At 42.0% G+C, this 25,024-nt stretch overlaps 1 protein-coding gene across 2 annotated transcripts; it reads right to left on the bottom strand.

Moving 5' to 3' along the window:
* Positions 1-896: 896 nt before the first annotated feature.
* Positions 897-25,024, bottom strand: LOC144529328 (CMP-N-acetylneuraminate-beta-galactosamide-alpha-2,3-sialyltransferase 1-like). Of its 2 annotated transcripts, none has more exons than XM_078268337.1 (8): positions 24,646-25,024; positions 24,257-24,447; positions 7,493-7,760; positions 4,964-5,160; positions 4,594-4,773; positions 3,314-3,359; positions 3,099-3,218; positions 897-2,949 (listed from the first exon to the last, which is right to left on the bottom strand). In XM_078268337.1, exons 3-8 carry the CDS (start codon positions 7,718-7,720, stop codon positions 2,782-2,784), a joined length of 939 nt encoding a protein of 312 aa, XP_078124463.1. In that variant the 5' UTR covers positions 7,721-7,760; positions 24,257-24,447; positions 24,646-25,024; the 3' UTR covers positions 897-2,781. The 2 variants fall into 2 exon arrangements, with proteins under 2 accessions (XP_078124463.1, XP_078124464.1); XM_078268338.1 differs by having other exon boundaries at positions 24,580-24,651.

The raw sequence follows: 25,024 nt of genomic DNA, 5'->3' as shown, positions 1-25,024 counted from the left end.
AGTAAATATGACCTCCCAATGCTACAAATTCAGCAAATGACTATTTTCAGTTCTTTACAACCTATACAATGTTTTGAAACTCTGTTGTGCATAATAATTTGGAACAGTGCATTTTGAGTTTTTTTATTTCTGAAAAAAATACTGTTTTCATTGGGTGGTTTGTTCAATGAAATTCGACTTATACCCTAACGGTTGGTGACTTGAAAATTATACTGACTGTCGTTTGTATCTACTATTTAGGTAAATCAGTGTAAAATATAAGTTGCATAATAATTTGGAACACAGTGTACAATCATTTGATGTTGAGTGTGATTTCATGCTATTGTCAACCGATCATATGCAGCAGTAAAATCAAAAATCAAAGCTATTCTATGCAAACTGCAGAGGATCCAGTGAACAGTCCACGGCCCCAACTAACTCATGATGAGCTTTCAAATCCCTTCCTAAACAGTGATGTCAAGGCCACAGGTCTAAAATCACAAATTCCCTCAGGGTGCTTGTTCTTGGCCACTTTGTTGGCTGTTTCCACAGCCTGAAGAACATTTTGCTCTAAGGGACACTTAACTATGAGATGGAAATGGCGTGCATGCGTACGTGCGTGCAAGAAAGTTCTTCAGATCATTAAACCAGAACAGGTCAATGTGGGAACTGTGCTCAACACTGCACACATCTTTGTCACATTATCTGTGCACCTTTTTATTAAGGCGATACATAGAGGACCACTGAACTGAGGACATTTATTTCTAATTGAGTTTGTGTGTTGCCAAATATAAACCCTTTATCTGTGTGTGAGACTTTTTTCTGCCATCTAACTCTTGTTTCTGTGGAGGTTGAATGCACTCACTGTAGTTTGTTTGGACACAAGCTTCAAGTCAATGGAAAGTCATGCGACACAATGTGATAATTAACTCATTTTATTGACGTAGCTTACAGGTAAATTCAAGTTTTTAACATTAAAATGCACATTGCAACAACTAACATATGCACAAAATAATAAAGTAATTAAAATACAGGACAGTGCACTGAAAATATTTTTAATAATGTACAGTATGCTAAAACCATTACCCCAACCTTTCCTATTCAATGTAAACAGAAGACATTTTGGCACACATTTTTATTCATAACTTTTTAGGTTGCTTCAGTCAGGAACACTCTCATCATAGATTTGTTTCAACAAATGGAAGCAGCATGCTAAGCCAAAACAGGGAGCGCAATGAAGAAAACCCCCCAATGGGTATACAAAAGCAGGCCCAAAGCAAGACATTGAAAGCCATTTTAACCTTTAAGTCATGTTAGGATGAGGCTGGGGTAGTGGATGCAAAGCTTTGCCAGCAGCAGCAGTGAGAGAGGCAGCATTGGTGTAGCATGGATCAGTAAGAAGGGAGTCAAATTTAAATGGACCCCTTTTTGAGAATGGGCTGTAAATAGTGTGTGACTGATATAATAATAAATTAATCAGAGTGACTTCTGTGTCCTCTATGAGATAATTGTCACCACCAGCCCTGGGTAAACTTGATCACTCTATTTACATCTAGCATTATGCCAGAGCTTGGTTCTACTCGTGCATTGAAAACTAGAAAAATGAGCCGCCCGACTAAAGGTAAGGGTTACAGGCCTACCTGGCATGTCCTCACCTTCGGCGATGGCCAGCCCGCTCTTCTTCACTCGTCAGTTAGTGCAGCTTCAAAAAGCATTCATACTCAGTTCAGCGTGACATCATGACTTTGTGTAAACATACACGCCACTGTGGCGTGTTATCTGTGCGCATTTTGAGCTATCCGTGTGTATGTTTACGCCGTACGTAGCTTGCTGTCACGTGACGATTTGGGAGGTGTCTGAGCCCGCCCACCATTTTGGGATCCTACGCTATTGTTTGCCAGGGGCTCCAGTGTCAGAGCGACACAGAGACGGAGCAGGAAATGTGGCTCGATGAATTAGCATCACGGCGAACGGGTTGGGTTTAGGAAAAGAAGAACGGGACAGTTGGGTTTTGGAAAACAATAACGGGATTGGATTAGGAAAAGAAGAAAGCAACGGTTGGGTTTAGGAAACGTGACACGTGGGACACAAACCCCGGTCTCCTGGGTGAAAGTCCTGTGTTGTTTGACCCATCCTCCACCCCAACCAACCTCCCTATGCGGATTTTCGGGCTTTCATACTACGGCGTAAATTGACACGCAATCGCAAGGTAATGTAAGTCAATAGAGGCCAAATGGCGTTGATAAACACGTTAAAAAATGATTATGCGTCTTGATAACATGCCAAAACAACATACGAATTTGCGTGTCAATACACACGTCATTTCTTGAGATCGGTCTGCTCAGTTGACAGTTCATTTGTTTGACACTAAAAACAAGGACATAACAACACAAACTCAATGGGGGAAACGTCACGACAAGTCAGAAAACACAATCCTCTCCAGCAGTCTCTCACTGAGCTCTTCCACCGCAACGTGTCCCTCGAGTCTGCTTCACTTGTTGCCCGGTGGCCAATAGAAACCAACAGGTGGATTATGACGTGACAATAATGCAATGCCTGAATTAATGGGATGTTGGCTTTATAGAGTACATATAAACAAGTGTTTTCTATCAATCAGTAACACATGCAAATAATACCTTCAATAGTGGAATCTGCCTTTTAAGCCCAGGAGATTTACATACACATGCAAAAACACAAAGATTGGTATCTATCTGAACAGTGGACAAACTGCAGCTCAGGAAGCCCTTCATGTTCTTCTACTGTTACCTACGACTAACCTTCCTTTAAATGCTGAGAGAAACATCAGAACCCTGTATAAAACCTGAGTTTCTGTTGCTCATCTAGCTCCTGGATCATTCTATACTCGGTATCTCCAGGATGTGCTCCAGTTTTTAACTTTTTGTTTCTGAGTATTCCCCAGTAATGACTCCAGTTTCCGTCACTGTCTGCTCCATAACCAAACACACTGACCTAGGAAGACAAAAGTAAACAATGTTAGAAACCATGGACGTAGTTTAGCTTAAAATCTTGCTTATTTGCATCAACTTGCTAATCATTAGTGTGTTAAAGCAACACTGGTGGCATTTACAAGGAAAACGCTAACTTAAAAATGACCTTACCTCGTCACACATATGCAGGGCAAGAATCAAAGCCAGAAAGCCAGTAGAGGGGTAACTGCCCTTCTTTTCCAGCCACATGTCATGAACATACCTCATAAAAGCTGGATTTAGGACCATCACCTGTTGTGAATCAGAATTCAAACTTATTTTATCGAACCATGTCCTTTGCAGCCAATATAGTTTACTGTTGAATGCGTCATCAAAAAACTACTTACCAAATCCATATTAGATTTGATTTTTGATTTTACTGGTGCATATGATCTGTTAAAAATGAGGTAAAATATCACATTTAACATCAAACGATTGTATGGTTTTGTCAGTAAAATTTTTTACAAGGCAATCCATAAAGAAAAGTAAAGCAGAGGTTATTTTTAATGTGAACGTCTTACAGTATCTCAGGAGGAAGTTCTATTTCACATAGGCTTTGCTTAACTCTGTAGACTTTTCAAAGAACTTGCCCTTACTATGGGCTCAAAACAGCACGCAGCGTTGATTTTGTTAATGAAAACTATGAGGAAATACATACGTCAACAACGTTGACTAAGATGAGACGATAATAAGACAGGTTTCATTTGTTGAATGGTGTCCAAGGTATTTAAAGATGCATCAAGTAAGAAACCAAGTCAAACATAGACAAAAGTCTTTTCAACACCCTAACTGTTACCACCCAATGTGAATCACAGATCATTCTACCCAATCAACAATAATACATCCTTGTGCATGTCAACTGTCCTGTCCAGTCCCATCTTGTCAGTTCTGATATAGTCCCATCTTATATGGATCCAGGGTCTCACTAAAACAGGGTGAATAGTTACAGTATGGCAACAGTAAATGAATGTTATTCTAATGTAATTGTATAACTCAGTTTACAGTTCAATGAGACATACAACCAACACCATCCATGGTCCAGACCTGTAAGGTTACTGTAATGTTAACATTTCAACATTTAAATAGGTTTTTTGCATTATTTACAGTGTTACCTCATGCCAATTAAGCCATTTAAATTGAATTAAGAGAGATATTTTAAAGAATTGTGTACACATTTTATTCGATATTGCATGTTGCCATCGTCATGTGTTTAATGACGTCTGTGCATTTATGTCAACGTCTCATCTTGAAAATCATTGAAAAAAATAACAATTCCTAAATAACAATTGTTAATTTGAATTTCATATTCGTAAATCTAAATTAGCCAACTACAAACCATTCTTTTTAAAATGAACTAAAAATTTTACATTTTATCAATTAATTATGTATGTATGTATAAGTACCCACTATAAAATGTTCATGAACAGATTTGTTTTTGGTTTAATTGTGATGCTGCCTGGCATTATGTATGTTTGTGTTCATGTTCTCTATGTTCTGCCTGTTGTTCTGCCTGTCTTTGAATGTTGGGGAGAAAAAGAAAAGAAAAACATATTTCGTCATAGTTTTTGTTTACAAGATAAACTCTGCTAGGGACAAATGATCACATAGTCATAAAAATCGGACTCACCGTCCTTTAAATCCTGTGGTGAGGGCCTTTGTGAGCCACTCAAGATCCATTATCTTAAATGGAGCCAGCACAAGATGAGTGGTGTTATCTAAATCTACAGAACTCTCTGGATACATGACACGATGAGTTGTTCTGGTCCCAACATCTGCTTCATAGCCTTTGGTATGACCAGCGTTCATTCTAAGTAGGGCAGAGGAAGATAGTTCACATGTCACTGTGCTTGGCAGAAATATATCAGGGGATTGCTTGAATTTTGACTTTTAGTTTCTGACATTGAAAAAACAACTTTGATGTGTGGCCCACTGACTCAACTCATTGTGACCAAAGACAATATTAGAAGAAAACTGCTTTCTTTCGCCTGAGGACTTACCGTATAATGACGTCATGGAAATCTATGAGAGGTCCATAATGTGATCTCCTCATATTACCAGAATTCCCCACCACAGCACAAGTCCTGCAGCGGTCAGGGCTGGATTCTAGAACATCTGGACTGGGTCGGACCGTCAGAAACAGCCTGTCCACTGTTTCTCTGAAGGTACTGAAGTTGCCCTTTTCACCCTGTAAGCGCTGTCAGAAATGGATTCTTATGAACACATTGGCAGGCGCCTGGGTCAAATGACTAAGGCGGCAGGTAAAAATTGCGAGGGGGCGATTTTTCTTTCATAAAGTAGGATAAAATTAACTAATTAACTAACTACCCAGGCCGTACCCGTGCTGCCGCAACAGGGTCAGCACTCGCAAATATGGCATTTCTTGAAGCAGTTAAGACTTGACAAAGTAACTATTTGTCTAATTTATGAGCTTTAGGCTTTTATTAACCTTACAGATCGAACACACACACACACACACACACACACACGCACACGCACACACACGGCTGCGACCAGTGTTGCCAATTTAGCGACTTTGTCGCTAGATTTAGCGACTTTTCAGACCCCCTTAGCGACTTTTTTTCAAAAAAGCAACTAGCGACAAATCTGGCGACTTTCTGTAGAAAAGTCGCCAGTATTGTCAAGCGAGCACGCAAGGTATTTCTCTCCTGTAGCCGCCAAAACAGTCTTCTGTTCTGTGACTGAGGAGCAGAGGAGCAGCCTCTCCCCTCTCTCCTCATGTGCAGCAGCACTGCGCACAGTGCGCAGGCAGGTAGAAGGGGGACAGGGTGTGCAGGTGCTGGTGTAGGTAGGAGAGACAGCAGGACGCGATGGGAGAAAGCGCCGCTGAGCTGGCCTGGACCTGGCCTGGACCTGGGCAAGCCAGCTTTGAGAATTCTTTATCGATCTTTTTCCCTCCCTTTGTAGAATTTCTTTTATTTACTTCAAAGATAGGCTACCTAAGTAATAATTATAAGGTAAAACAAATTGCTGTATTGAATTTGTGATTATTTGGCTAAAGAGTTCTATTCCTTTCTATCTACGCTGCTGACACAACCACTAAGCTTTATACAAATGACTGCGTAATGACATCAAAAATATGCAAATGAGCGTATGACGTCACCTAGTGACTTTTAGCGACTTTTGGAGCTGGTGCTAGCGACTTTCATTGGAAAAGAGTTGGCAACACTGGCTGTGACTGCGCTCTCCCAGTGCGTGCTCCCGGTTGTAGACATTTCCGTCCAGTAATGGTTGAGCCGACACTTAAAGCAACACTAAAGCACTTTTCCCGCTTCGGTCCCCCTACAGGGTCCATTACATTACATTATGCAAGTTTGCCAGATCGGGTAGCGGATCTGTACCCTGGAAATCCAGAGTTCTCGCAAGAGCACAATTTGAATTTGCTCAGCAAGTCACTCTGGCATTGAGTAATGATGCTCATAAACTATCCCCTTCTAGCCGAGCTGCACCAATCACATGGGTGTATCTGATAGGCGGGCCAGAGGCGAGCTAAAGAGATGACGACAGTTTAATCTACCAGTTAGCTCCGCTGGTAGCTAAGCGTATGGGGCTCTGGATATGTCACCCCGTATATTGTTGTGATTGGTTGTAGTGTTATCCAACTGCGTGCAGTGACATTTTCAAATGCATGCTTGGTGCCGCCCCTCGAGTTGGGCCATACTCGATGCCAGACCCTTAGTCTTTCGGATTTGGGTCTGGATTTCCAGGCTAGCGGATCTGTAGTTCGAATGAGACATAATGAGACATTATGAACAATTCTGCTTCCAACCTGTAGGGGGACCGAAGCGGGAAAAGTGCTTTAGTGTTGTTTTAAGAATAACATATTTTTTTAAAGTTTAGCTAGCATTGTAGCTAACGTTAGAAACTGCTAATGTTACACGAGTTACGTCTAGGAACGTTAACTAGGATGTGTAGGCTATCGCTTGACTGTAATTAGGGCACCTGTCACATCAGGGTCTGAGGGCGGCTGCCCTGCGATGATACGGGTAGGTGGATGCTCCTCGTCATCAGATGAAGATTCCTCATCTGATGAAAATGACGGATCATTGATCTCTTCACGATCCAATTCTCCATCACTGATGTCCAAATCTAGCTTGCTCTAGCTTCTGTTAATGCAGCCACCTTGTCAAAAGACATGTAAACAATTTGCATTGCTAGGCTACTGGCAGTGGTCTGCGCAGCAGTTTTTTCAAGGGGTAAAGTCATAGACTTATTAATGAAGTGACAAATATCGCTGCAGATGGGATTCCATTGTTGTTTGTACTTGAAAGCCCCCATACAATGTAGATACATCCAAGTAGAACTTGCAGCCTAATAGTAATTGTATTGTTGTGTTTGTACGTTTTATGGATTTATGAAACAAGGGGGCAGAAAATACAACTGAGGGTGCAAAGACCCCTTTTGCCCACTTGTGGCGCTGGGTGCGTGGGGATGGTCGTTGATTATATTTTATTCCCTGATCTGAAGTGCAGGTTGAGAGACTGTTTTCTTGCAAGTTTACAACTTACCTTCCACCAGTTGAAAACGTCCTCTGAGAGATTGTAGTTTGCTGACAAAAATGGTTCAACAGATTTGTTGAAATGCTTCATAAACCATGGATCATCTTCAGATAAACATCGCTCACAAGCACAGGGGCTTTTCTCCTGAGGCAGGGACCATGGCCTATATGCTCTCCATAACACACAGATAGGAGTCACACACAGCAGGACAATGAGAGCCTTCTCTTTTGATTTCATCTCGGCTGTGTGACGCTTCTGATCGGGAAACAGCTCCAATCTATAGAAAAAAATATTTGGTGAAATACACAAGAGAGACCACAATCATAAATGAGGAAAAACTTGTCATATTGTTCATTTAAAGCTATAATCATAAAAGAAATAAGGCAGTTTGGTAGCGGAAGACTCCTTAGATAAACTCATCTTCAAGTGAATACAGCTGCCAGTCATTATGAAATAGATATCACAGTTTGCATTATTTCTCTGATGAACATTATGGGGCGCCAAATGTAGAAATTCAGATTCAATTTTATAGCTGATATTTTTTTATTATTCAGCTCACTTTCCTCACATTTAGATAATTTTTCTCACATTTGAGAGAGACATTTGTTTGTGTTATATGCAATTTTCAATATGTTTGCGAGACTGTAAAACGTGAATAGGACGATCCATGGGTGCGAAAAACATTCCCTCAGATGCTACTGAAGGGCTCAGTAACCAGGCCTGGCTCTTTTTGTCCCTGTGCTGCCTTTCCCGGTGGTCTCTGGGCCCTGCTGGCAGCCGGTATACAATAACGTTATTTCTAGTTTCATGAAACCTCCCAGAATTCGCCAATATGTATGATAATACTACAAACATTCCTTCTCTTAAAGTCGTCTCCTTTTATATTAGCCTAGTATCGCATTGCCATATGTCACCATTGCTGAGTAAAGTGTCTGAGTGGTCAAAGCAGCGGCTGTTGAACGGTTACATTTCCTATTCATTTTTCACAATAAAAGTCCCCCATTATTTTGTTATTTCAATGCTTATATTGTGAGGCAGCCACATCAGGAACTGTTAGGTTTCATCAGCAGTAACTTAACACAACTCCTATGCGAACATAAAACTTAAAATAAAGCAGATGTATAATCTAGAAATGGCAGCTCTGCTCTGTTCAGTTATATTTTCCTCATTGATTATACTTGATTTCACCCACAACCCATCCACTGTTAATCAGAATGTTCATTTTTATGACTCAATCAGCGAACCAACAGCTGGTGTATATGGACGTTGTCAGGGTGCGATTTGTGAAGGAAGCAGAGAGGATGATGTTGGATCATGCACAACAAAACAAAACATGCATTAGGCTAATCAAATCCCCCTTCTAATACCACGGATATAGTGCCACTCCACCAAGCATGCCAAAACACGTATTTATGAACTTTAATATCCAATGGAAAAATAATCTCAGAATGAAACAGCACAACGTGATGTCAACATAAAACAGAGCGTTCTCAAGCCGGAGAGAGGAAAACCCTTTCACCCAGGAAAAACGCTTGTCCGTTACTTAGGATGGTTTTAATCCAAACGATCTTTTCCCCAAACTTAACAAGTCGTTTTGGTGCCGACTGTCACTTGACATGACGCTCACTTTTTCGGGCTTAACTGAAATGCCTGGCCCCTGAAAGGACCGCCGTATGGCAGTGCCTGTAGCCGGCTCACAGTCCCCTATTGGCAGCTAAAACAACTGCCGCTGGTAGCCGGCGTCCTGGAGCTCTGTAGAGGCTAAATACAAATCAGCTGGTGTTTTTACCACACCTGCTGTCCTAAAGGTCTTTTCTTATTGCCCACTGTATATTACTGAGTTAGCGTTACGGGGAGGTCATATAGTCGCAATGAATGTTTTGCTCAGACGGAAAATAATTCCTTCACAATAAGATAATCTAAAGTTACAGATGCGTACAGTAACTTAGCCTACTTTGGATGTATCATGAGCTAAACCGGGTATCACTGTCACAAGCCAAAGCATTAGGAGTTTATTGAAGCAACCAACATTATAATAACTCCGATTAATATTTCATGAAACCCACGGAGGCTTTACACAAGTACAGCGGGACAAGGGAAAAGTATAAATAGTAAATATAAATAGTAGGCCAACACAAACACTGAGTAAAAGGAATAAAACGTCTGTGCTAAATGGAAGGTTTCTTATAGGTCTTCTTATATTGAGAAAACGTCTGACTTTAAGAATAACAGAGGATGATGATCAACTAAATGAATGCCATTTGTGTGCTTTGATCAATGCCAGGAAGCAGTTTTCTGATAAGAGAGTTGGCACACTGTTGCGGAGGGGAGGTGTGGTATGTAGACAGGTGTCCAAGATTCATCTAAACATTAATATTTAGAAAGAAACCATTTCTTTCGGATTTTCAGCCTTCTTCTGTAAGTTTTAGGCAGAAGCTCTTTTTTTGTTGCAAAATGTAGCTCAGCGTAAATTCTGTCAGGGAGACTTCTATTACGTTGTCTCTCTTCTCTTTAACTGATCAGCTGGGCAGTGGGTGTTAGGGTTCTGTATACCAATTAGAATCGGGCACTTATGTTCTAACCAATCACAGCACACTACCATGTTTTAAATCTGTTCTCTCTCCTGCTTCTGTCAGTTGTATTTTCAGACGAGAGTGCGAGTGCGACCAGTAGTTGTTGTCTTATGGCATTAGTGTTTTTCTGTGTTGCGTTTGGTTCCGCGTGTGTGTCATTTCAGGCTAAGAGCATTTCACTTCACCTTTTCCGGCTCGTGTCTCGCGTGGTAGCAAATGATGTCTATCCTAGAGGATTTTCTCTCTCACAATTGTCCTGCAAGCAGTTTTTCCGTAGCCTGCACGCAGGTGCAAACAGTAGCAGCCTGGCAGGCAAAAATCACTCCAGAAGTACTTTCACACGACTGCAGTCCTGGGGATTTTGCCTCGTTCGTAGCTCCTGAATCGCCGCACTGCCCGCTCTGAACTGCACAGCTGGGCTCCAGCCGCGACTCTCAGCCGCCAGCGTTGTACGTACTTCGGTTGGGTTCATTACGGCAGAGGAACCGGCATGTTCAACTCAGCTGGATCATCCAACCCTTCGAAGTTATCTTATCGGGCATATTTTGTTCATTCATGTTTGCCGCCAACAGTAATGCGGATCAGGTTGCTGTGGTCAGGAGTTCCGGGCTCTGTCTAAACTCTGGCTTCTGCCGCAGATTTCCTCTGCGTCTCTGGGGAGGAATGTATGGCTGCAGCCTGGAGCGTCCCATGTCATGCCATCCCGTCTCATGCCGAGGCGTGTCCAACGGTCAACTGACTCTGGTCCGTCTGCAGAGCTGGCATTACCCGCTCTAGCTATGCTGGGAATCAGACGAATCTGCCGCGCTCGTGTTTTATTCATATTTTCTTTTCTTTGCAGAATATGACAGAAAAAGGCATTTTTTAATTTCTGCTTTCCAGTGATTTATTGAATGATGAAAATCGAAGCATGTTTAAAATGTTCACATTCCCTTTTGACAAGGAAAAGGAAATAACGCCTTATATTTCAATTTTAAATTTTGTATTTTAAAACGAAAATCAAATAGCCATTCATTTTTTTTGTTTTTTTTAATATCTGTTAATGAAATGAAAATTGAATGACCAAAACATACACTGACCGGATTTCCTGAGGATGGATAACAAGGATCTGCACACACAAGAATACAAAAATAAACATGTTACACTCTTTCCAATACTCCTTTTTATTTTTATAGTCTATATTGTTTTCACACTTCACTGGGACATTGCTGCAAATACAATTGCTTATCAGCAAGGCGAGAGGGCATGAGACGGGACAACAATTGTTTTGTTTGCCTATAATCTGCATTTATTTTATATACATAGGCATATATTTTTAAGTATTTTATTCATTTGTATGATTGCCGTTACTGTTTAGTTAAAAAAACACCAAATATAGCAAGTATTTTATTCATTAGCATGATCTGCATTTATCGTACTGTTTAGTTAAAAAACACCAAATATATTTTAAAGTATTTCATTCATTAGCATGATAGTCGATGCAAGCTTTTACTTTGAAAAGTAGAAGCTCGGGGAAGCTTTTACTTTGAAAAGTAAGAGAGATATTGTTTAAAGTATTTTAAAGTATTTTATTCCAGATGCAACCTTTTATTTTGAAAAGTAGAAGCATGCCATCCCACCAGGCGGGATGGCATGAGACAGTATGGCATGACACGGAAAGCTCCAGGCTGCAGTCATACAGTCCTATAGATCTCATCATATCAATGTCTCGTTATGAGCATGTTTTACACAATGTCTTTGCAGCTAGACTTCATATTCTGCACGTTCAAATTGCTTCTTCTTTGCAGCGTGTTTAACCTGTTTTTTTTTCGCAGCATGGGTAAATACTCTATTGTAACTCTTCATTTATGCAGTGCATTAAGTGACGTTATCACTGACCTTGTACGCAGCTAACTCATGACATTTGACCTCATTCAAGTTGTACTCCTAACAATACTAACCTTCTAAGTCGCAGAGACCCTGCTTCTTTTCATTGCTTTTAATCTAAGATTAACTACTCATTGCCTAGGCTCATACTAGAGGTTTACTATTGAAACTTGTGATTCTCATTGGGGGCATGATAGGATTTTTGCACGTAATGTTTTAGCATAGGCCTTTTACTAGGCTTGGCTCGGCTGTAAAGTGGAAGGGAGCAGACGGCAGCAGCAGGGGGTGGTGACAAAAAGCTGTGGTAAAGTTTGGCACAGAAAGTCACAGAAAACACTTTCATCCGGTTTGGTCCTATTACGATTTATTAAAATGTATTCAGACCCATATATCAGCTTGTACAGCGGCCTCTAATTGTATTGATTATGACAGAGTAGCCTGGTAAAATGCTCTACATGCGATTTGTTGCTGATGTTAACATACAACAGACTGTAGATGATCTGTAATCCGAATGGATTTAGTCTCTGTGACAACTAAACATCACTATCAGCCACACAACATGTGTTCTGTTAACGGAATACACCTTAAAAACAGACAAATATCAATCTAAATCTCTACAATAAAAATGATGTCAGAGCAAGTCAGGATCAAGCCGAACGCAAATCTAAAGGCCCTGACACACCAATCCGATAATCGGCCGTCGGACAGTCTGGCGAGGTCAGTGACTCGAGTCTTTTCGGTGTGTTCATTTGGGCCGATTTGACATGTTGAATCGGAAGGCGGGCAGTCGGACTCAATGGCCAATCTGATTGGTGGAGCGCTTACCCGGAAATGACAAGCGGGATGAGCGAAAAATCTGACGAAAATCTTTTAAATTGACCTTTGTCGATCTGAAATGAAGACAGATTCAGCAACTGCACGGCCTATTTCTCGCTTAAAATGTTTTCAGAAACACGCTTTTTTGGTGAACAATGTTCGTAAAATATGAGATCATATTCGAACGAGCCACCATTATGCCCGGTTTTCATTTCTTGGGCGACAATACAGATTAGCGCTGCCTGCTGTTATGGAGACGTATTACGCCTCACGCACGCGCAAAACGTACGCTCAAGTCGTCGTCGCTCCCAGTGTGTTCCGACAAGCACTTTTTTTCAGTCCGACTGCCTTTTTCTGCCGGCGGTCGGCCGTCGGGTTGGTGTGTCAGAGCCTTAGCCGGCATGCGTTGGGTGGCGATCGCCGGTGATTGATTATGCACAGGCCTGGCTCATCTCGAACAAGCCTATTATAAGCCCCACAGCTAGTGGGCATTTGTGCTTTCCGGTGAAATGATTGGTCAATTATAATTCCCACCATTGTGGGCATATTTACCAGGCTCTATTGTCAGAAGATGCAAAGATATTTTCTCAGCCTTTAAGTGCCCTGCATGTAGCCAATCCAATCCACCTTTATTTATAAAGAACATTTTAAAGCGCCCATATTATGCTCATTTTCAGGTTCATAATTGTATTTTAAGGTTGTACCAGAATAATTTTCAAAAAACACCATATTTTTTGTTGTACTGCACAGCTCTCTCTCACTGCTGCAGATCCTCTTTTCAGCTGGTCTCTGTTTTAGCTACAGAGTGAGACCTCTTTTCTTCTTCTTCTGTACTATCTTTGATTGCACTCGCACATGTGCAGTAGCTCAGATGTAGATCATGTCAGCTAGCTAGCTCCATAGACAGTAAAAGAAAGGCTGTTTCTCCAACTTCGGTCAGTTACAAGGCAGGATTAGCTGGAAGACTTCTAAATGAGGGCGTACATGGAAGTAGTTCTTTTGTAGATTATGGTGAACTTGTGTGTGTTGTAGTAGTGCTTTGCTATTGAGAACGAGGTAGCATGCTAGCGTTAGCATTAGCGTTAGCATGCTAACGCTAACACTATGAGCTGAACGGTTGCGGTTAGCCAGCTTGTTTCGGCTTGTGACGTCACAAGCCGTGCCGCTTTTTGAACAGCTCACCCAGAGACTGAAGGCAGGACACATTCAGAAACCGTATCTCACTCAAAACAGCATGGATGGATTTTTTTACAAAGTTTGTATGCGTGTGGAAGCACCAGAGACACAAAAGAACACCCCAAATCCCAGAAAAATGTGTTTTTTTTCATAATATGGGCACTTTAAAACAACAGAGTTGAGCAAAAGTGCTGCACAGTCCAAAGCAAAAACAGTCCTAGTAATAGATGCACAATATTATATAAAATTTTAAAAAAATACATGTATTTATACATGAAAACATTAAATGAAGTAAATGGATACAAACACAGGGTTGATATACTACAACAAAAACAACATTTAAGAAACCACTGACAAGGGAAAAACTCATGCTGGGTCAAAAGCCAATGAGAATAAATGAGTCTTGAGGTGTGATTTAAAACAGGCAGTGTGTCCTCACATGGAGGGGCAGCTCGTTCCACAGTTTGGAAAAGGAGCAGAAAAAGCTCCCCCTATGGTCTTTAATCTATTCTTTGGGACCACTAAAAGAGACTGATCAGCAGACCTCAGTGACCTAGATAAATAGAGGACATATACCTGTAAAATGTCTGAGACATAGTGTGGAGCTTAGCCATTTAAAGACTTAAAAGCAAACAATAACATCTTAAAATTAATTCTAAAATGTACAGGAAGCCAATATAGAGAGGCCAGGATGGGGGTAATGTGCTCTTTTTTTGTTCCAGTTCAAAGCCAAGCGGCAGCATTTTTGGACCAGCATTGTTTATAATGTCATTCTTTTTTAGTTTCAGCACAGCAACACCTAAGTGCTGTCTGTGCGCCGGCACTGTGGTTAAGGACTGGGTAAAATCTACAGAATCACAACAGCCTACCTGTTTGTCTGTTTGTTTGCCTGTGAATTCTGGGAGGTTTCATGAAACTAAAAAATAAAACGTTATTGTATGCCGGCTGCCAGCAGGGCCCAGAGACAAAGGCAGCACAGGGACAAAAACAGCCAGGCCTGGTTACTGAGCCCTTCAGTAGCATCTGAGGGAATGTTTTTCGCACCCATGGATCGTCCTATTCACGCTTTTTACAGTCTTGCACACAACATAAGATCACAAAAAGGGCACCCTGCAAGTGAAGGAATGGGTGTAGATTTTAGATGGCTTCCTCTGTAACATTTAACTTTTTAATTTACTTTTATTAACATATTGACTTTCTGCTTGGACTCAGATATGTTGTTCTGTGGACAGATTTCCTGCTCTCAGCTTTGGCCCTTCTCCTCGCACTCAGGCTGATTCTGCACGCTTACAAATCTTCTCCTCACGGATTTCTCCTGCGCGCTCTGATTTTTTAGTGTTACAATCCTATCAAAATTCCCCAACCAATAGAATGCCAGGTGTAGTGTTGACCAATGAAATGATCCCTGCCCCGTTGAGGGTGCGTTTGTTTTACGTTAGAACGTCTGTTGCGGACAACTGTAACCGAGTTTATTTACCCCCTGTCGTCCATCGCTTTATTATTAGTATATGTCAACAATGTGCACAGAATGGTCAACGCTCTTTCACCTGCAGCCATCCGGAAACGGGAGAAAGCTTTGAAGTGGGACATATCAAGTTAGGTCCACAACTAAAAGGGTGAGTAACATAAATTAAGCACGTAGCATATGGCGCTAGCATATAGCCTAGCTTGATGTCCATAAGCAAATTGATTTTCTTTATAGTTTAGCTAGATTGAATGACATATGACTGACAGTATGTGTGTATTTACAACTGGTTTTTAATGACCCCCACTTTGTATTTTTTCCTCGTTTGGTTAAACACGTTCCTGGGGATTTGGCTAATTTCAGAGATGTTAGAGCCAATAGTAAAACCTAAACTGTAATATAACTGAAAAACAAAATAAACTGGATTGTTTGTATCAGTTTTTACATCAATGTTGTATGTTTTTCAGATATTGTTATAAATTCTTATAATATTAGTATAAAAATAAATTTCATATCAGTCTGTATAGAAAGTTGTAAGTACAATTCCACTACTATAATAAAACACTATTTAAAATAGCAGTTATTTATTTTTACCCTAATGAAATCAATACAAAGGCAAACTGAACAGAAAGAACAAGTATTGTGTTTCAGTTTCCCTTCTTCCAGGTGGGGCTGAAGTACCCCTGTTGAGCTGCATCACAGCTGCACCGTGTGCGTGGACCAGTGTTGTACAACCACACTACACTACTGTGTTGTTCCAGTCAGTACATTACTCCCAACGCAAAAATCCCATTGGTTCCCCCTTGTACTCACCTGTGTGCAGAGGGCAGGCAGCAGTGGCACAAACCAAGAATGTTGGCAAGTCTGATTATAATGTAATTGTAATTAAAAGACTACAACTACACACACATCATGTTACATACACTTATCATTTATTTATCTTGCTTAAATTCACAGGGTGCACAACTAGGCCCAGGAGAGAAAATTACTGGGATGTCTACAAAACCAAAGCAGAGAAGGTAAGGGAAGATAGTAATGATGTTAAAGAAAGCTATGTACACCTAATATATTATGTGTTGATGTCTATGAATTTGTCTTAAATAGGAGCACACTATACAAAGACAACAGTGGAGAGTTGCTGGATCTGTCTGTCCTCAAAGTGCCAGAGATCTACAAGGACTTCACCTGTTTCTGCACCATCACCTGCATGATCCAAGTGATAAAAGAGAGAACAAACTATTGTGTTCTCTGCTTGCATGAATAGGTGCCTGAAATGTCTGCCCACATATACAATCAATTCAATAAATGTTGATAAGTATCACTGATATTTCTTAAATCATTGTAGTTTTTCAGAGCAATAAGATATAGATTATTAAAGCCATGTTCATATTTGCAACAAATTAAAACCCTGATCAAGGCAAATAGGTTTTTCATGTTCTGTAACCTTTATAAAAAAAACAGTACAATTAAATTTACCAGAGCGAACACTTGCAGGTTGTTAAATGGCTTTAATTTACCTTGTCAAAACAATTCATCCATCCATCCATCTTCGTCCGCTTATCCGGTATCGGGTCGCGGGAGTAGCGTTGGAGATATAATCCCTCCACCTAGTCCTGGGTCTTCCCCGAGGCCTCCTCCCAGCTGGACGTGCCTGGAACACCTCCCTAGGGAGGCGCCCAGGGGGGCATCCTTTACCAGATGCCCGAACCACCTCAACTGGCTCCTTTTGACGCGAAGGAGCAGCGGCTCTACTCCGAGCTCCTCACGGATGACTGAGCTTCTCACCCTATCTCTAAGGGAGACGCCCAGCCACCCTCCTGAGGAAACCCATTTCGGCTGCTTGTACCCTGGATCTTGTTCTTTCGGTCATGACCCAGCCTTCATGACCATAGGTGAGGGTAGGAACAAAAACTGACCGGTAGATTGAGAGCTTTGCCTTCTGGCTCAGCTCTCTTTTCATCACAACGGTGCGATAAATTGAATGTAATACCGCACCCGCTGCGCCGATTCTCCGACCAATCTCCTGCTCCATTGTCCCCTCACTCGCGAACAAGACCCCAAGGTACTTGAACTCCTTCACTTGGGGTAAGGACTCATTCCCTACCTGGAGAAGGCACTCCATCGGTTTCCTGCTGAGAACCATGGCCTCCGATTTAGAGGTGCTGATCCTCATCCCAGCCGCTTCACACTCTGCGAACCGATCCAGTGAGTGCTGAAGGTCACAGGCCGATGATGCCATCAGGACCACATCATCTGCAAAAAACAGCGATGAGATCCCCAGCCTACCGAACTGCAACCCCTCTCCACCCCGACTACGCAACGATATCCTGTCCATAAATACTACAAACAGGATTGGTGACAAAGCGCAGCCCTGGCGGAGGCCAACTCTAACCTGAAACAAGTCCGACTTACTGCCGAAAACCCGGACACAGCTCTCGCTTTGGTTGTACAGAGATTGGATGGCCCTGAGAAGGGACCCCCTCACCCCATACGCCCGCAGCACCTCCCACAGTATCTCCCGGGGGACCCGGTCATACGCCTTTTCCAGATCCACAAAGCACATGTAGACCGGTTGGGCATACTCCCAGGCTCCCTCCAGGATCTTTCGAGAGTAAAGATTTGGTCCATTGTTCCACGACCAGGACGGAATCCGCATTGTTCCTCTTCAACCTGAGGTTCGACTATCGACCGAACCCTCCTTTCCAGCACCTTGGAGTAGACTTTACCGGGGAGGCTGAGAAGTGTGATACCCCTGTAATTGGCACACACCCTCTGGTCCCCCTTTTTGAAAAGGGGAACCACCACCCTGGTCTGCCACTCCTTAGGCACCGTCCCAGACTTCCACGCAATGTTGAAGAGGCATGTCAACCAAGACAACCCCTCCACACCCAGAGCTTTAAGCATTTCTGGACGGATCTCATAACCCCTGGCAAATTGACGACAATCCCCCATCATCCTCCAGCTCTGCCTCTACCATAGAGGGCGTATTAGTCGGATTTAGGAGTTCTTCAAAGTGCTCCTCACACCGCCCTATATCTCGTAAAGACTCCTTCTTCAGTCGGACGGCTTCCGTGACCACCGGTGTCCACCACGTTCGTGTTCGTGGGTTATCGCCCCTTGAGGCACCTAAGACCCTAAGACCACAGCTCCTTGCCGCAGCTTCAGCAATGGAAACTTTGAACATTGTCCACCCGGGTTCAATGCCCCCAGCCTCCACAGGGATGCACGAAAAGCTCCGCCGGAGGTGTGAGTTGAACAGTCGGACAGGGGCCTTCTCCAGACGTTCCCAATTTACCCGCACTACCCGTTTGGGCTTATCAGGCCTGTCCAGAGTCTTCCCCCATCCCTTGACCCAACTCACCACCAGATGGTGATTGGTTGACAGCTCCGCCCCTCTCTTCACCTGAGTGTCCAAAACATACGGCCTCAGATCAGATGAAACGATTATAAAATCGATCATTGACCTTTGGCCTAGGGTGCTCTGGTACCAAGTGCACTTATGAGCATCCCTATGTTCAAACATGGTGTTCGTTATAGACAATCCATGACTAGCACAGAAGTCCAACAACAAACAACCACTCTGGTTTATATCAGGGATGCTGTTCCTCCAAATCACGCCTCTCCATGTGTCTCCATCATTGCCCACGTGCGTGCTGAAGTCCCCCAGCAGAACTATGGAGTCCCCCACTGGAGCCCCATGCAGGACTCCACTCAAGGTCTCCAAGAAGGCCGAATACTCCGAACTCTTGTTTGGTGCATATGCACAAACAACAGTCAGAGTTTTCCCCCCCCCACAACCCGCAGGCATAGGGAGGCGACCCTCTCGTCCACTGGGGTAAACTCCAACGTAGCGGCGCTCAGCCGGGGGCTTGTGAGTATCCCCACACCCGCCCGGCGCCTCACACCCTGGGCAACTCCAGAGAAGAAAAGAGTCCAACCCCTATCCAGGAGTATGGTTCCAGAACCGAGACTGTGCGTAGAGGTAAGCACTACCAGATCTAACCGGTAGCGCTCCACCTCCCACACAAGTTCCGGCTCCTTCCCCCACAGAGAGGTGACATTCCACGTCCCCAGAGCCAGCGTCTGCTGCCCGGGTCTGGTCCGTCGAGGCCCCTGACCTTCACTGCCACCCGTGTGGCAGCGCACCCGACCCCAGCGGTTCCTCCCACAGGTGGTGGGCCCATGGGATGGAGAGATGGATGCCACGTAGCTTTTTCGGGCTGTGCCCGGCCGGGCTCCGTGGCAAACCCGGCCACCAGATGCTCGCTGACGAGTCCTCCATCTGGGCCTGGCTCCAGACGGGGGCCGCGGGCTTCCTCCGGGCAGGGTCACTCCATCTCTTCCTCGGTCTCTCATAGGGTTTTTGAACCATTCTTTGTCTGGCCCCTCACCTGAGACCACTTTGCCTTGGGAGACCCTACCAGGAACACAAAGCTCTAAACAACACAGCCCTCAAGTTCATAGGGACACACAAACCTCTCCACCACGATAAGGTGATGGTTCCCGGAGAGAAACAATTCATAAACTGCACAATATTTGACACAAAACCTAAAAAGCATATGGTTCATGCTACTGTGAAGCAGAACACTTTTCCTGTAGGATTTACTGTAGCAGGAACATTGATATTGGCAAACAGATGACCCACGTACAGGTGAGTTTGTGAGCAGGGTTATGATATGAACTAAAATAAAGATAAGATAAGCCTAGTGTTCACAAGAGGCATAATTCAGGTATTGCAACACAAATTAAAAATACTTATATTAAATAGGAGGTATATACAACTAGTAGAATATAAATTAACTATATAAGAGCAATTAAGGCAAAGTTATGAGGTAGTGGCAAGCTAAAGTGACGTATAATCAATAGCAGGGAGTCAAGTCAACAGTGTACACCAGAATAATATATACTGTGATTAAGTAATGATACTTAGTGTTGTCTGTAGACTACTAATATAACAAAACAGAAAATAATATAGTGTATGATGCAGTATGGAGAGACACTGTGCTGCTATGATGCAGCAGCTCAACAGTGGTCGAGCCCTTCAGGCCCAACTGGAAGAAAAGAAAGTAAAACAAAGTACTTTTTTTTCTGTTCAATTTTCTTTGCATTAATTTAAAATAAACGCTATTTAAGGAGCAAATAAGAAGACATCATTTCTAGATCTGTCTTTATTATAGTGGTGAAATTGTACTTAACACTACGTTTTATACAGACTTTACTACAGACTGGAAAAGACTAAATTCTGATGAACAACACATAACATTGATGCAAAAACTGATACAAACAATTCAGTTTCTTGTGTTCTTTCAGTTACATTACAGTTTAGGTTTTACTATTGGCTCGGTCATGAAATTAGCCAAATCCCCAGGAACACGGTTAACCAAACGAGAAAAAAATACAAAGTGGGGTCATTAAATACACACATACTGTTCGTCATATGTCATTCAATCTAGCTAAACTATAAAGGAAATCTATTTGTTTGAGGACATCAAGCTAGGCTATATACTAGCATGTCTGAAATTAGCCAAATCCCCAGGAACGTGTTTAACCAAACGAGGAAAAATACAAAGTGGGGTCATTAAAAACCAGTTGTAAATACACACATACTGTCAGTCATTTGTCATTCAATCTAGCTAAACTATAAAGAAAATCTATTTGTTTATGGACATGAAGCTAGGCTATATGCTAGCGCCATATGCTACGTGCTTAATTTATGTTACTCACCCTTTTAGTTGTGGACCTAACTTGATATGTCCCACTTCAAAGCTTTCTCCCGTTTCCGGATGGCTGCAGGTGAAAGAGCGTTGACCATTCTGTGCACATTGTTGACATATACTAATAATAAAGCGATGGACGACAGGGGTAAATAAACTCGGTTACAGTTGTCCGCAACAGACGTTCTAACGTAAAACAAACGCACCCTCAACGGGGCAGGGATCATTTCATTGGTCAACACTACACCTGGCATTCTATTGGTTGGGGAATTTTGATAGGATTGTAACACTAAAAAATCAGAGCGCGCAGGAGAAATCCGTGAGGAGAAGATTTGTAAGCGTGCAGAATCAGCCTGAGTGCGAGGAGAAGGGCCAAAGCTGAGAGCAGGAAATCTGTCCACAGAACAACATATCTGAGTCCAAGCAGAAAGTCAATATGTTAATAAAAGTAAATTAAAAAGTTAAATGTTACAGAGGAAGCCATCTAAAATCTACACCCATTCCTTCACTTGCAGGGTGCCCTTTTTGTGATCTTATGTTGTGTGCGAGACTGTAAAACGTGAATAGGACGATCCATGGGTGCGAAAAACATTAACTCCATTAACTTAACACAACTCCTATGCGAACATAAAACTTAAAATAAAGTAGATGTATAATCTAGAAATGGCAGCTCTGCTCTGTTCAGTTATATTTTCCTCATTGATTATACTTGATTTCACCCACAACCCATCCACTGTTAATCAGAATGTTCATTTTTATGACTCAATCAACAGCGGGTGTATATGGACGTTATCAGGGTGCGATTTGTGAAGGAAGCAGAGAGGATGATTTTGGATCATGCACAACAAAACAAAACATGCATTAGGCTAATCAAATCCCCCTTCTAATACCACGGATATACTTCCACTCCACCAAGCATGCCAAAACACGTATTTATGAACTTAAATATTCAATGGAAAATAATCTCAGAATGAAACAGCACAATGTGATGTCAACATAAAACTGCTCTCAAGACGGGGAGCGGAGTTCCCTTCATTGTGAAAAACATTTTGTCTCTTTGTCCAATGTCACGTGCCGCTGCAGATAAAGCCAGCTGATGAGTGGCGCACACACTGATCCACGGTCGGGGTCGGTTTTGAAATATTTACAATCCCGTAATTGTCTCCATCTGTTAATAGCCCGACCAAGTGTGACTCATGTTATTGCCCGTTGTCTTTCCCTGTCCCTTTTAGCTTTTAGTTGTTCTTCATTTAATTTCCTTTTACTCTGTGATGGCCCTGCCCCAGTATCAGCCACAACTACAACATATAACTTCTACAATAACATTAAAGGTCCCATGGCATGAAAATTTCACTTTATGAAGTTTTTTAACATTAATGTGAGTTCCCCTAGCCTGCCTATGGTCCCCCAGTGGCTAGAAATGGCGATAGGTGTAAACCGAGCTCTGGGTATCCTGCTCTGCCTTTGAGAAAATGAAAGCTCAGATGGGCCGATCTGGAATCTCGTCATATGGGGAAAGGTTACCTCCACTTTCTCTGCTTTGCCCGCCCAGAGAATTTGGACCACCCATAATAAAAAAGAGAGAGACTACATGGCTTGCAAAGGAGCAAAGCATGGCAGTTGGTCAAGGCCACACCCCCACCCTCCATCTTTCCCCCCCTCTCTCCTCCCCAATAGCATTTAAAGCTACAGACACAGAAATGGCACATCCTAAGTAAAGCTCATTGTGGGACTGGCTCTAGTGGCTGTAATTCTGCACCAAGGCTGAATTTCAGGAAAGAGACTTCAGATACAGTATTAGGGGACCACTAAGGCCTATATAAAAGAGACTTCAGATACAGTATTAGGGGACCAGTAAGGCCTATATAAAAGAGACTTCAGATACAGTATTAGGGGACCACTAAGGCCTATATAAAAGAGACTTCAGATACAGTATTAGGGGACCACTAAGGTCTATATAAAAGAGACTTCAGATACAGTATTAGGGGACCACTAAGGCCTATATAAAAGAGACTTCAGATACAGTATTAGGGGACCACTAAGGCCTATATAAAAGAGACTTCAGATACAGTATTAGGGGGACCACTAAGGCCTATATAAAAGAGACTTCAGATACAGTATTAGGGGACCACTAAGGTCTATATAAAAGAGACTTCAGATACAGTATTAGGGGGACCACTAAGGCCTATATAAAAGAGACTTCAGATACAGTATTAGGGGACCACTAAGGCCTATATAAAAGAGACTTCAGATACAGTATTAGGGGACCACGAAGGCCTATATAAAAGAGACTTCAGACACAGTATTAGGGGACCACTAAGGCCTATATAAAAGAGACTTCAGATACAGTATTAGGGGACCACTAAGGCCTATATAAAAGAGACTTCAGACACAGTATTAGGGGACCACTAAGGCCTATATAAAAGCATCCAAAAAGCAGCATGTCATAGGACCTTAAAAATACAATTAGGCCTATATAAAGAAATCTCCTGCTACCTTTTACCTGCATACTCAATAACACAGGCTTTTCCGGTTTTACAATGAAATCTGTGATGCATCAGAACGTGTGCTTTGTAGCGCTGTCCATAGGCACTGATATAATACTGAGCACCCACGGGTGCCAGACTGCCAGTAGGCTACATTCATTTAAAATTAAACATTGCAGTAGTTGGTGCTAAGTGGCAAAGGCCTTAATAAAAACGATATAACAATAGCGTTCTTTCCACTGTTAGTCTCGTTTATTAATTAATTATGATCATCAGCTGGAAAATGACAGTTTAAGAAACATTTTAAAAGTTACATATAGTAATTTTAACTTGTTATTTTGCTTTCACAACATGCTGTTGACAATTGCATATGACGTGTTGATTTACACGAATATCTGTCTTTAATGTGAGGAAAAAAATGAGCTAAATGTGAGGAAAGTGAGCTACATAATCAAAATATATCAGTTATTAAAAAAACTTTCATTTAATTATCTACAGTTATCATTAATAACAATTAATAATGGTACATCTTATTATTTTTTACTTGATTCCTGTAGTCATTTTTCATTTATTTATGAGCCAAATATACCTAAAATCTATGAAAATTATAATAATAATAAATAAAGAAGAATAAAAAGCAAAAGCTACAATGTAGTAATGTCTTATTTTTGTCCTACCTGATGAGAGAGTAAATCCGCTTCTTATATTGAGAAAACGTCTGACTTTAAGAGTAAAAGAGGATGATGATCAACTAAATGAATGCCATTTGTGTGCTTTGATCAATGCCAGGAAGCAGTTTTCCGATAAGAGAGTTGGCACACTGTTGTCTTTCGGATTTTCAGCCTTCTTCTGTCATTATATATTAGTCCTTTAGAAAGAAATGCAAAGGAATGGTGTTAAAAGATGTCAAGTTTTAATAATTGAATTTAATAAATATTTTCTGAATTCAAAACTTGTTAAAGTTATTATAATATAGAAAAGTATCATATAGGCTATATACGTTTTAGGCGGAAGCTTTTTTGTTGTTGTTGCTAATAAGCAGTGTGAAGTGAAAGAAATCGGATACCTCCGGCGGCTGCAGGTCCTCCTGCTCTGGACTGTGACAAAGACAATACCAATAAGGAAAAAGAAAATCGGCATATTATTAACTCCTCCAGTGAAGTTAAACAGGTGCGTTGTAACCGTCTCTCAGTGCGCAGCGGCGATGGAGCGACTAACCCGAATCAACAACCGACTCCCTCCGCTCATTGTTGTGCTTTGAAAATCAATTTATATGGGGACAATTTGACGTGTATTATCATGTGACGCGCCGCTGTGAACCCTTAGGCCTCTGCTCTAAAAAAAAGAAAAAACGCCTAAAGATAGCTGTAGTAATAAAACTAAAGTAGCGTGTGAGAGAGAGAGAGAGAGAGAGAGAGAGAGATCGATCAACAGTCTGTCTGTCT

This window comes from Sander vitreus, chromosome 14 (genome assembly GCF_031162955.1).
Source record: "Sander vitreus isolate 19-12246 chromosome 14, sanVit1, whole genome shotgun sequence".
In the NCBI taxonomy this organism is placed as follows: domain Eukaryota; kingdom Metazoa; phylum Chordata; class Actinopteri; order Perciformes; family Percidae; genus Sander; species Sander vitreus.
The sequence above is the reverse complement of the archived record's forward strand: the minus strand, read 5'-3'. Positions and strand labels throughout refer to the sequence as shown.

Bases quoted from the DNA above. Each gene is read 5' to 3' on its own strand.
- LOC144529328 (XM_078268337.1), bottom strand. From the start codon at position 7,720: ATGAAATCAAAAGAGAAGGCTCTCATTGTCCTGCTGTGTGTGACTCCT. The intron at 5,161-7,492 runs GTAAGTTGTAAA...CATTTCTGACAG, and splicing joins ACGTTTTCAACTGGTGGAAG to CGCTTACAGGGTGAAAAGGG. The intron at 2,950-3,098 runs GTAAGGTCATTT...TTGTCTTCCTAG, and splicing joins CCCTGCATATGTGTGACGAG to GTCAGTGTGTTTGGTTATGG.